Source organism: Thermobia domestica, chromosome 6 (assembly GCF_964235325.1).
Source record: "Thermobia domestica chromosome 6, izTheDome1.hap1.1, whole genome shotgun sequence".
In the NCBI taxonomy this organism is placed as follows: domain Eukaryota; kingdom Metazoa; phylum Arthropoda; class Insecta; order Zygentoma; family Lepismatidae; genus Thermobia; species Thermobia domestica.
Genome location: NC_137459.1, coordinates 78,682,180 through 78,696,685, shown reverse-complemented (window position 1 = coordinate 78,696,685; position 14,506 = coordinate 78,682,180). Strand labels below are relative to the sequence as shown.

Here is a 14,506-nt window from a genome sequence, read left to right as displayed (position 1 = left end):
AGCTATTTTCGGAAAACTGTGTCCCAAGAAAACTCTATCAATAGAAGTTCTTTTCTGTCTTATTCAGAAATAAATAAATTATAGTCTATCATAGTATATTATAAATAATGAAATATGATAACAAAATGTTAACGAAATCATTAGAGTGTTTTCAGAGAAACATAAAATAGGGGAAGATGGGGTAATAAAAGACACTCGGGGTAATAAGAGACAAAAGCAATTTAAAATGTTAACAGTTTTCAGATCACATTTCTCTTTCTTTGTGTGTATATACTTTTTTACTAGGCAACGCAACAGAAAATTATTTTACTTCTTCCCAATGTACAGGAAGGCTGCAAAAATAAAAACATTTTCTTAAAATTTCAGTTGTTGTCTGTTATTACATCGTGTGGGGCAATAAGAGACGCTGCCCAGATTTCTTTCATGCTGTGCCTTGTTATTAAACTGGGGCTACAAGGGATATACCTAAGATGTATTCTATTGCCCTACCTTTTTACGCGTTTTTATCATGCCTACTTTTCTGTCAATTGCCATGTGAAAATTAAGGTTAGTGAAAGTCGCACTTGAAAGTTGAATACTTTTAATTACAAAATATACAAATTACACCCTTTCATAATTTATGAAGTATATTAATCTTTCTGAACATTTTGGAATGACATAATTATATATTGTAGTCATACAAACCTTTTTTTATTAAAAAGATACGGCCTACATCGTGAAACAACTCTTTATACTACAGTGACTTCTTACACAGTAGGCTATACAAAACTAAATACTCTATACCAAAATGAAAAATAGCCTGCGTGAATACTTTTAACAATAATTGAATGAAACAAAATGAAATGAAAAAATGAAATCTTTAAGTTTTACGTCCCACGGTTATGCCGGTTAGGCTAAAGGAGACGGTGATTATGAGAGATGAGTGAAATGGTGGAATGAAGAAAGTGGGAGGAAACGGGAGAACCCCGAGAAAACCCACGAGCACGGTGTTTGTTCACCACAAAGTTCACTTGGCGGAGGCTGGGATCGAGCCCGGGACCCCAAGCACCAGAGGTGAACGCTCTACCACTGAGCCACCGCGCCCCCCAATTGAATGAAACATTAGCTCATTAAACAGAAAATAGGCCTAGCCGAAAACTTTTTAAACCAAACATTTTATCTTTTCAACAGAATAAAGCATCTTAGTATTTACAAATTATACACTTTTAACAATGAACGGATCATTTCCTAATAAAATTACAGGACCATAAAAGATAAACACTATATTCACTTCCTGAACAGCATCATGAGGAGGCCAGTGGAATTTTAATATTCAGTTAGTGAACATGGTAAGACCAAACGACTGTCTCTTATTACCCCAACAAAACAAAAAGAAAAAATGGAGTAATAAGAGACACACATTTTCTGACAAGCTCATTTATCAGAGAAAAACTGAAGCAATTCCACTTTGAAGTATCACTAATGCTATAGAAATGTATGCATTTTTAAGAAACATTTATAACTAAGTTGAAAAAATCTTCACGAAAAAGACTGACTTTAGGTGCCTAAAGTTTTTGGTAGACACTTTTTGAAATAGAGAAAAGAAGGTAAAGAAATTATCTAAAAGCAATGATTTTTTAGGCTTGTAGACAGAACGATACAGTAAGCTGTAGATTTTTTTTCGGATTTTCTTATGATAATCAAATTACCAGCCATTCTGTCTCTTATTACCCCATTTTTCCCTAGTACGTGGAATTCAGTAACAATATGAATCATGAATTATTTTAACATAGTTAATAATGAAAACAACACTTATGAAATACGGTATAAACGTCATACCTAAAACTGTTTTAGAAAATCGCTGTTTATTATTACATTTTTGCAAGTATCTTTATATTTTGATGTAGGAGGAAAATTCGAAATATTATAGTACAGATTCTTATTATAAACTTCTGACTTTAAATTCGGTATCGTTATATTTGACAGTATTGTCTCTAACAAGGGGAAAGCAGATTTTGGTAAATGAACTTCGGGGCCATCCTTCGCGAAGTAGGGCATATTTAGAGTGTTAGAGCGCAACAGCCAGAAATAGTGGAGAAAAGTGTCTTAAAGATTCCGACTCGCGCATATATGATACGATACGTAAAGTTATAAAGTGACGGCGTGGGAGAGTTGGGCGTATACTATTATATTAGTAGACAATCGATTCAAGTATATTTATTCCTCAAACTCATTTGGGTCACTCCCTCCTGCTCTCCCTAAATGACGCACCTGGCTACAGCTACCATCGTTTCCCATGCTATTGTTGTCTGAAGCACAATCCATCCCGCTTTACAAAAGTCCGGTTAATTCTACTCTGGTCACAGAAATAGACACGAAGCGTCAAGAACATTTTTTTACACAATGACTGCGCTAACCATAATATAATCCGTGGTTGCGAAATAGGTTATATTTTGTTGTTAATTAACATGGAATATTGAAAGATTTTACAACTAATTTGAACATTTATATTCTTTTATGTATTAGAAACAAATGTTGAATTAGTATTTGTTTGTAGTTACAAATGGCAACTTTATTGGTTGAAGTAAAAAACGAAAAGCTAACTCGTGAGAGATTCGAACCCGGAACCCCATTCACGGGAGTTGTGGATGCTCCTCACTCTCCCATGCAGTCACTCGCTAGCTTTACGGATCGTATCATGTACGTATGCGGCGAGTCGGAAACTTTAAGACTCTTTTTCTCCGCTATTTCTTGCTATTGCGCTCCCTCAGTTTGTATTATTAACACTTTAAATGTGCACCACTACCTCGCGAAAGATGGTCCCGAAGCTCCCAGTCTGCTTTCTACTTATAAGCCTCTGTACATAGGAACGTACATATGGACAGAATACAGAAACTACCTCTTAATTACAGGTTATGAAAAGTATAAATCTATCGAAATCTTCAGTTTATTATATTCTTTACGATCACAAGATCCTTCATTTCTATTTCCACTGAAAAGTAAGAAAACACGAACGGATTACACATGTGAACTTCTCCCTCTGACTTTTTCTCAGAAAAATAACATCCTATATAGTAGTGATGTAAATTTACAAAAGAATAAAAAGAAAAAAAGAAAAAAAAAATTGTAAACCCCTAATCCATTGAGAAGATCGTCTAGAAAAATATTAATTCCAGAGTAACCTTTATTGAATATTTTCAGGAAAAAATAGTATGCAGAGCACCAGAGTTGTTCATAAAAAAACTATTAATAAAGTATGAATAAATCCCCTCCCCTTAGCCCTTTCTGAGCAAATTATCGTAAAATGTTGCCCCCAAAAGAAATTTACAGAATGTATATTTCTCCTTTCAGAAATGTCTTATTCTATAGTGAATGACTTGTTTATGGGATATGAATAAACTTAGCCGAGTCGGTTTTGAGAAAAATATCCATTAAAGAGCTCGCCCCTATAACAAAAACGACCCCATACGATTTTTTCAGAAAAGAAATAATTATGTTGTGTGTTGGAGAGTTGTTAGCAAAACATGCGTACGTAAAATACGAACAAAACTGCCCGAACAGTATTTTGAGAAAATATTCCAAAATATATTATTCTCAAGACTAAACTACCCGTTCTGGACTTTTCCTAGAGAAATAAATGGCCTATGCCATAATACAAAGGTGCTAGTAAAGTATTGCTTACGAAATTAGTAAGATCTCAATTTTCGAATTTCACTCTCTAATAAAACTTTTATTTTCTGGGATAAGAACAACATTTGTGGCACGCCAGATTGTAAAAACTGACCACTGGCCGGCTTAGAATGTGTGTTAAACTGTGTGTTCGTATCTACGAGGGCAAGTCAAGAATTATCTACACTTTTCATTCTACAGTTTATTTACATGAAGCTAGGGTTCTACTATGCACACCATTTTTGTACGTAATATCTCTCCTTATCAACGCACTTGGCCCAACGGTCAATGAGCTTACGTATTCCTTCCAAATACAAGGTTTTTTGATGGTCGTCAAGCCACTTTTGCATCGCATTTTGCACGTCTAAATCTGAGGCGAATCGGCGTCACCGATGGTTGGATGATTTGATGGGCAGAGCCATGACTAATGTTCAAAGCAGCTGCTACCTCATCGATAGTGATTCACCTATTCGCCAGAACCGTCTCTCGAGCTTGCTGAATGTTGTCATCTGTAGTGGAGGTTGATGGCCGTCCTGCTCCCTCTTCATGCGTTACACTTGTTCGACCACTTTTATACTTCTCGAACCAAAAAAACTCAGTTTAACGTGATAGTGCACTTCTCCCATATTGCGATGGTAGTCTGCGATGTATTTCTGACCCTTTGACACCCTCCGACCAGAGGAATCGGATCACTGCTCGTTGTTCTCTTTGGTGCAAACTTCTAATTGTGCAGCCATGATCTATCTGCAACAGAATGAAGAAAAATGGAGGAATTAAGTTCTAACTTTCACGGCATTACCACAACAGTATGACAATAAAATATGCGAGGCCAGAAGACAAAAGTGCGCAATGTACGAAAAGTTATGACAAATGTGTAAATAATTTTTGATTTGCCCTCGTATATAATTTTAATGTTACATTACATAATATTGTATTTTGGTACATTTATTTATGCATTTGCTCTACGGGCCGCGGTGGCTCAGTGGTAGATCCAAGTAAACTTTGTGGTGAACAAACACCGTGTGCGTGAGTTTTTTCGGGGTTCTCCCGTTCCCTCTCACTTTCTTCATTCCACCATTTCATTCATTTCTCATAATCACCGTCTCCTTTAGCCTAACCGGCATAAACGTGGGACGTAAAACTCAAAGATTTTATTTCAATGTTTTAGGCTCTTACGTGACCATTAATATGTTGCTTTAACTGCTAACGATCTCCTTACTCACTCAAAAATTATATAAATCTGACATCTGTGGTTGATCATAGTTCTACTCTAATATATGAACTACTGAAATTTTGCTACATAGAGCTATTCTTCTCTTGTATCCTTGCACCAGGGAAGGTAGAAATGCGTAGTCCATCTTATGAATAAAAAAATACCGAACCCATTCACTTACATCATAAAAATAAACAGCTGTTATGACGTTTTTCAAATCAATATTGCATCACAGCTTGAACCATCTCTTAAAAATAATGAAGTCAGAAGAGAGCGCTTTTCTTCTAGAAGTAGATTGTCCATTTTAAATGAGACATTGAAGAGAAAACAAAAGAAAAAAGAAAGATCGATAATCCTTGTAATATCCCTTCCCTTAACTCTCGGCCACTCTGCTACATAAAATATTCATTGAGTTCCTTTCTTCCTGGTTAAGCTGAGGGGGGAATGTATTTTTCCACAAGAGAAAACACGAGTTAAAGGAACTGATCAAACAATACGTAGCGTGCTCTATCCTGTACTATATGCTACTTTCAACGCCAGAACCAGGAAGTTATCCGATTTTCTGTACGCGCAGGCCCCTCTTGCACTAAGAGTCAATGTCCTCCTTGCACATCTTTAGCATGGTCAGGTCGATATTTATGTGTGCAATACTTGTAGGCTACATATCGCACATAAACATTCAACCTATTCTTGTTTTTGTGTTAACTTGTTTCCTTGTATATTTATAACTGAGTCCAAGAAAATGTATAGTTCGTTTCACGATTTAACACACGTGGAAGCCAGTAATGGTTGTAGCCACGAGGTGAAGAAAAAACACTGACACCGACTCCACAAAAACAATTGCTTACAATTAAAAGTGTACTTAAAATCGTATAGCAATAATGTATGGTACAGGAACTAGTGATACTTAAAAATAACCACAAAATTACACAAAATATATAAAGTAGGCTCCTAAGTATCGGGCTCGCGATTATGTGGCCTCCATACTATCTGGTCTAGTTTTATTTTATCATAATGAGGAAGGTGAGACGTTGTATTGACAACATTGCCAAGGCATAAGAAGTGGGCGCCTGCTACAATCCTCCTACGTGTCGTGTGCCAAATACAAGTTGTAACAGGAAAAGAACAGCGTTCTGCTCCTTGTTCACAATGTTTGTAGTTTGAAGGAAATTTCCCTAATCTACGGAAATTTCGTAGGTAAACTTAGCAAAAAGGGAAAAAGTTTTTTTTTTATCAAAACATGAAAATCTAGGAAAATTCTCGCGCTGACTGAGTGACCAATATAAGGACAGACGTAATTAAAACATTACATGAAAATAGTATCTTAGGAAGTTTATATAAGGTGATAGATAGATTATATTGTGTATACTTCTTTCTTTTACGAATGACTCCGTTCATGACGCTTACATAAATTATACCTTATTATTTTAGGTAGAAGCATGGAACTTCCATAAAAGTACATTTCTTAGATATTTTTCCTTTGTAAATTAATAGATTTTATCACTAACTTTTCCAAAGATTGATACTTAGATTCCAAATCTGCACGAAATCAATATTTTATCAAATGAATGTCAGAGTTTCCTGAAAAGTTAGAATTCATACAACTTATCAAAATAAAGAAAAAAATCGTCGTATATTTTGCTGAAGTTTGCTTTATCTTTCACTAACATAATATATTATTATTTTTTAAAGAAAAAAGACACAACGAGATTATATTAGTAGTGTTTGGGCCTTTTTGAGTACAAGTGATTTTTTCCTCTCCTTCGATGGAGTAACATTTAAAATCGTGGTTTTTAAGATTTGTTCTTTCTGAAGAAAGAGGGCGACAAATGATGTCATTTCACGGGGGTTCAAATTGCCTAGTTCCAACCCTGCTGCCAATAGTTATTAGTTAATACATCAATATGTGTGACGAAGTTTGTTCTTGTACGCCCATTCATTACTTTCGTTTTGTTTGTATTTGAAATGAAATCTTTGAGTGTTACGTCCCACGGTTACGCCGGATGGACTAAAAGAGACGGTAATGATGAGAAATAAATGAAAATGGTGGAATGAATAAAGTGGGAGGAAACGGGAAACCTCCGAGAAAACCCATGAGCACGGTGTTTGTCCACCACAAAGCCCACTTGACACGAACTGGAATCAAATCAGAGACCCAACGCACCAGAGGTGAACAGTCTACCACTGAGCTACCATGCCCTCTTTCCTTTTGTTTGTTTGTTTGAAGCTGAACACCCCTTTTCAACACTGAGACTATATGATACACGAATCAACAGTTTAACATGAGGTATATTTTATACTATTTCACTGAGAATCAAACCCACATGTTTCGCATCAATGGTAATAACTCTGATCATATGCCAGTACCAATCAGTATCCTCTTGTTTCTAGATAAGGCAAAAGAATATATATATATATATATATATATATATATATATATATATATATATATATATATATATATATATATATATATATATTTAAATATATATATTTAGTCTAAGCTATAGTTCTGGAAACTTCTGCAATTGACACTTTTTTTCAATCTTGTCAAGATGTAAATTATAGAAGGCGTGATTTATTACACGAAAACCCTTGAAAAGAGCAAATAGACAGGAAGCAATTTGTGGGTTTACTGATGCACGACAGATTTGACACGACCAAGGTCAATGATTGGTCGCAAAACAAGACTGATTTTTGCAAGACTAAGTTTTCACGCTATTAACTCCTACTGCACACTTTTTGCTTCTACACAAATACCTTGATGTGTAAGAGTTGATAACATTCAAAAACATGCTAACGAACGTGTCAGATGCATTCTAGTTAAACCTACAAACAACAAAGTAGTATTAAAATAAACTTACTTTTGTGTCTAAGCCTCAAACGATAAACTCATTTTTTTTATTTCCATGTAAACTGATTAATATAGCAAAGAATTTAACAATTTATTGTAGCCATGTGTATTACTTGCAACTTACTTAATAATTACAAGAGTAATAGTTTATTGAAATGTGAAACTAATAGATTTTTTTTTTTTAATTTTGTTAACTATAACTATTCAGTTTTCTTTTGAAAGAAATATTGTGAACATGAATCATACATTTTTAGTGCAAAGTCACTTTTAAATTAATTGGATTAAATTAAGTGAAATTGGATTTAAATTAATGAAGGAGTCGAATAAATCAACACTAGCCCCATTCATAATAAATAAGCCTAAAGAGAAAATATAAATTCTCCCTCTTAAAAATATAAATTTCCTCCATAGGGTTTTGTGCTTCGATTTTTTCCCTTTCTTTAGTACTGCTCTTGAGGAACATTGAATTTCCTACTATCCACTTTCTTTTTTTCTTACGAGATCTCTTGAAATACTCCTACGAGAATATAGATACTATACGAAATTAAAATCAGAAACAAGGGTTTTGGATCGGCAACAGAATCTAAATATTGTGCGTTACAAGCTTCGGTTCTCATGTGAAACATACAAACTTATCCGGTTCCGTCAGCAGTAAGTCTCAAGTTATTTATTTGCTTTGTGTTCTCGTGAAACGATTTATGAATAACATTTCTGTATTTATTAAAATTATATTTTAGAGATTTAATCAAATCTTAAAATTTTGTTGCAATTTTATTTAAGTTTCAAATGAGTGTTTGAAAACAACTAAGCGTTTGCTCTAGAATGTTACTGGTATGCAGTCTACAAAACATTACTAAGAGCTGAGAATTTACACTAGCGTTTATACAAATAAATGTCCTGATATAGGGAGAGCCACATAGGTGAAATACTTTAGTTTATTGAGACGTGAAGTGTCAAGTAAGAAATATTAATAATAATAATAATAATAATAATAATAATAATAATAATAATAATAATAATAATAATAATAATAATAATAATAATAATAATAATAATAATAATATACCAGTTTCAGCTTAACTAAACATCTATTTTCAGAACATTTGTTTGCGCCTAATACTAAGCAATTAAACCCGTTATGCTGATGACTGAAAACAAGTGGAAATGAATTTAAATTTGGTTGCTCTAGCGACTGTAATTAGATGACCAAAGAGAGGATTAGTACTTTCCGAGATTTTTGAAGTTTTGTGTGTTTATTTATTTTCATTATTGCAGATAAGACTTTTTTTTTTTTTTTTTTTTGCTTAAGGCAAAGGCAGTAAGATTTCACAGTAAGTAGCAGGCCAAAGGATGTTTATTAAAAGCCTCCGTTTGTCTCATGAAATTTGAAAAACTCAAACAGGAAATAAAACTTAGTCATGATGCCTGATCTCGGGATTCCAACCCACAACCCCAAGATCGCTAGCCGTGACTACTAAACATTTATCTATGCCGTCACAGTGTGGACTTTTGAAAGCAGAATATGTACGTTATTACCGTACTCGTTCACATAACATAGACATTTACGACCTCTTGGCAACGCTCCCGAATTCGATGCGAGCGGTCCCGCATTCGGTCGAAAAATGTGTAAAACGCTTTTTCAGGCCAGCCATCCTGAATGAGGTTTTCTCATTCACACCAGGCAAATGCCGGGTGGTACCTGACATATAGGTCCCAAGCCGCTTCCTTCCTTTCCCAATCCTTTCTTCCTTCCCTTTCCCCGGATTGTGTGCTCACCAAGGTACGTCATCCCTCATACGTGGCGGGCTAACATGGTTATAGATGCCGAAAGCCTAGAAATCTAAAATCCTAAATCCTAAAAAATCCGATCTCTTAAAAATTCTAAAGATATGTGCGTAGTTATAAGATGGAATATGAATACAAATTAACTAGAACAATTCAAGGGTGTAATATTTATCGTATACTGGCTGAAATACTCGTTTTTTTGCACGGGGAGAATAACGTTCATATAAAATATTTGAAAATAAAGAAATAAACAAAATAACGAAGAGCAACGACTTTGGTGTAGGCCATGTCAGTATGAGTGAAGTAAATAAATAAATAGATAAATAAATAATGAATATTATTGTGCTAGGTGGCATGCCTTTCTGCCTAACTTGAATTTCAATGCCTTTGGAACTGACACCAATCAACTTATTGACCCGAAAACTATAGATTCGACTCTAAAATAGGTCATTTGGGACATTTTCACCTCTTATCGCCTCTTATGACGATGGGTGCTAAATATGAATTTAAACGGAATCAAAAATGTCACTATTCATCTTAATGATCCCAAAAGCTATGAATTCGATGCTAATGTCTTTCGGTTTTGATTAATTTTACACATCACCCCTTAGCACATCTTAGGAAGGTTAGCATATTTTTCCACATTGTAGATCAATGTGTACCTAGTATGGTTGAAATTACTCCAGGCGTTTCAGAGTTACGATGGAACATATGACATATACTCGTATAATATAGAAAAGTCCCCTGCCCCCATAAAACTTTTTTTTTCAAAAACGCAGGGACAGGCTTCTTCTTATTTTTAATAAGGAGTTTAAACACCGAGTTTCATCTTTCTAGCTTCACAGGTTTATGAGGTATTGTATTTTTGGCATAACTTTTTGGAACCCCAAACTCCACTTAGAATAATCTATTTTGGGAGAACTAGTATAATGAAACGTTATCTAGACCTGGGTCCATACTCGTGTACCAAAACTAATCAAAATCAGCCCAACGTTGTAGGAGGAGTTAACTGACCAATATTTTTGTATTTCCTTATATATATCTATATATATATATAAAAAATTGGATTATTTATTTATTTATTTAAAGTTTTTATAATTTACAACAAATAATTTTCATTCCTATGTTTAATTTATTTATTCATTTATCTATTTTCATTCAAAATAATGATCCAAAATGAAATACAATTATTAAATCATACATAAAGTGTTCACGTGCTATTTGGTGTTAAAGCAGTGAATAGGAAAAGCAAATGAATGATAATAACGAAATTAGGGGTGAAGTAATGAATTTGCAAGACAAATATACAACACCGAATAAAGTCATGTATATGAAAAATGTTAGACATAGAAGGTCGAGGAGCTTTAGAGATAACGAACTCACAAACTGAATTACCGCAATTCAGTTTCATTACGTTCAATTTGACTTTAAGCATTGAATTACCGTAAGTAAACCTATCGTGCTCTTATGTTCTTTCCCTTCCTAAATCAACGGTTTCCTCTTAATTCTCTCATTCATTGTGATATGTTATCTCTATTCACCATTAATAATATATACAACTTTGGTTGATGTATTTATTATTATTATTATTGTTATTATTATTATTATTATTATTATTATTATTATTATTATTATTATTATTATTATTATTATTATTATCGTGTTTTAAAGTGAGAAATGCTTAATTCAACCAATGTATAATTCATCTCTCAATATCATAAGTTCTACTTATTCACATTTCTTTCTATATTTCCTTTTGTAATTAATTATTTACTGTGACTTCTTGCACAGACTTGTGTATTTTCTGGTACTATCTATTCGCACATCCTCCCTTCTCCAATTTTCTTTAAAATTTATTTAGTAAACCATAGTTCCTTAATTTTGTTCTGATCTCAAAACATTTCGTTTCAATCTGGAATACGCGAGAAGTAACATGCTGCTGACACCTATTGATGCTCTAATGCTTATTCTAAACTTTAATACTTCTCTCCAATTTTCTGAATGAATTAAGTGTCCTTTTCCCCTTCTTTATTTTTTTTATTAATTCTTGTTTTGCATATCAATTTTATATTTTTTTTTCAAGTAAATATCCGTTTCGGCCAAGAGCAATTGTTTATCTGAAATCTCGACACTAGGATAAAATGTTGTGCTCTTCAAACCATTTCGAAATATTTTCTCTATAATCTGTTCGTGTGTTGTAGAATTTTTGCTACTTGGACCAAATGAATAAGTAGTTTTGAAAAGGTTATGAGTCACAAAATGACAAGTTTGCTTTAGTCCAACATTTTAGAACACCAATTGCTGACAACAAATTGTTTATTTCGTACAATGACAAGAAAACTCTACTTTTCTTAAAACAGAAATCGATCACTTCATATCTATCAGGATTTTCAAAAATTAAACCGTTTTTTTTTATTTTTTTCATATTTTTAATTTTCTGACTCATAACCTTTTCAAAACTACCGATTCAAATATTACTATTATTTTATAACTGTCTCATTGTAAATTTGAACAGTAGGAATATTTGAATTGTTATTAAAATGTTTCTATTGTTGAAGAAATTTTCTCTTCGATAATATACAAGGAACTTTTAATAACGACAAGTTGCCTTAACGTCAAATTGCTTCTATTGTTTCCTACTTTTTTTTAGCGTTTTTTGTTGAAGTCGGATAATATTGTATTTTTTAAAAGTTTTATCAAATAATTAAATTGAAATAATGAGTTTAATTTGTAATTAAGTCATAATATACTACTGTAGAAATATACTAATGCTATCTAAACCATCTAACCATACAAATGCCTAAATATGGTTATGGTTCTTTTTTATTTTGAAATAACTAAATTGAAACAATGCAGTTTTTAAGCTATAGTTATATTGTTACAATAGTTTTAAATCTGCAAATTACCTCCACACTAGCGACATCTGTTGGTGTCAGGTAGGCAGAAAACGCACTCTTTAGAAATTAGCGTGACGCACACAGTTCATCCTTTTATGAATAGAGTTTCTAAAGAACTGTTTCTCCTTTACAGGGCGAAGATGTATTGGAAACATATGGAAGTGAAAGAGTTCGTATCATCTATACATGTGTGGATGGTGTTTCTAACTGCTACGCATCAATACACTGTCGCTATTCCAATTCAAGGAGACATTGAGGATACATTTCAGAATCCGGTAAGTATCAATTAGCAATTATATACACTTTGCAAAGAGTATGGGAAATTACTCAAAGTTAATTACTACTCTATAAAATAGGGAACGCAGTGACTAAGTGGTAGAGTGCCCATCTTTGTTGCACGTGGCCCCTCCTTCGGTCTCCGGCCAAGTAAGTTTGTGGTGGGCAAGATCGTGCTCGTGCGTTTTCTCGTGGTACACTCGTTTCCTCTCACATTCTCATTCCACTATTTTTCTCCTCTTAGCCTAAAGGGCATAAATGTAGGACGTTAAACTAAAAAAATGAACTTTATTTTTCCTGCTCTACAAAGCATTTAGAATCTAAAAATGAGAATCAAACAAAAAAACGTAAAATATCTAAGCTTAGCTGTTAGATTATTACTTAAGTGTATAAGTTTAAGTAATATAAGTTTATTATATGATGTATAACACTTTATCATGTGTTTCTGACGTGAACTGAACTTGATGTTTTATTTTGAGTAATGAGATTATTTAATTGCTGCCTCTTCCCATAAGAGTGTGTGCACAATAAAAAGTCACAGTATTAATTGAACACAGTTGTTCTGTGTTATCCGAATTGTGTTAAAGTTTCACATACGCCTGGTGCTACTTCAACCTCATCGAAATTCATTAATTGTTAAAATAGTTAAATCAACTAGCTCATATGGCTACTTGGAGTATGACTTAATTTTAGTAACATATCATTCGTATTTTCTTATGTAAAGTTGCCAAAGAAAAGTACGTTTACAAAACTTGTTTTCTTATTCGACAAAAACGATTCTTACCTAAGAATGAAGAGTATTAAAATATATATGGCAAAACTACTTATAAATGGTTATGAGGAACAAAATACAGTCGGCGAGGAAAACGAACATAATATATTTTACTAATATGATTTTGTAACGACACTTTCTGATTGCAAGAATATCAGGAAATGGATGGCAAAGTAATCAAACGCGTTCTGAAGACTGTTTGTGGACTGAAAACACTAAGAACAATTGTAGAAACATCAAAAATAAATGACAGTATTTCTGCTAATGTAATATTTGACAGAAAATTTATACACCCCCAAAACTATTTTTGTAAGATCACAGAGAAAACAACACATAAATATATATTGACAATAACGTGTGTGTGTGCGTGTGTGTGTGTGTGTGTGTGTGTGTGTGTGTGTGTGTGTGTGTGTGTGTTTGTCATTAGATTTTAGCATAGAAAACGCCATCTAGAGCCACCAAACTTTGTACAGACACACACACACACATTCGCTAAACTTAATCTTCTTTCTCGATTTATTTTCGACTCGAGAGGGGATTGGGGAGAGTTAAAATTTATCCAAAAATTATTTATAGTGAACATAGTGCATGTGAGGTGGACAAGCCAACCGTTATTTCTGTGGTGCCGGTTGTATACCTTTCAGATCATTGCATAATTTGCATTAACGTTCTCGTGCATAGAATGGGCATCTCAACTGACCTGAGAAAAGATACGGGCAAAGCGGATTGCTCGTCGTTATGTATTTCATGCATTTCTTTACTTTCAAAAATGTCCATAAACATTATTCTTCCCGTGTGAAGAGCGGGTATTTCTGCTAGTGAAGAATAGTTTTGTCGATGTGATCATTATGATTCCCATTACCTTCAAACAGATATTCCCATAATACAGCGATGGTATGTAGAGTTTACAGATTCAGGATGACTCTGTAGGGGGAAATCAAGTGGTCGCCCTGCAGTCACTGAGGAAGCGGTCGTGATGGGGATGATAATAAACAATTTATGTCATGGCCTTCACGTTCTCCGGACCTAAGCCTATGCGAGTTTTTGCTAAGTCAATGGAC

General features: G+C 33.7%; 1 protein-coding gene across 2 annotated transcripts in view; it reads left to right on the top strand.

Annotated features, from left to right (window-relative positions):
- The window catches only part of LOC145687694 (MAM and LDL-receptor class A domain-containing protein 1-like), a 120,746-nt gene that overhangs the window by 61,440 nt on the left and 44,800 nt on the right, over positions 1-14,506 (top strand). For both annotated transcript variants that reach the window (XM_081761151.1, XM_081761152.1), the window contains exon 2: positions 12,531-12,672. In XM_081761151.1, coding sequence (XP_081617277.1) covers positions 12,538-12,672 — 135 coding nt within the window. In that variant the 5' untranslated portion in view covers positions 12,531-12,537. The remainder of the gene's footprint in view (positions 1-12,530; positions 12,673-14,506) is intronic.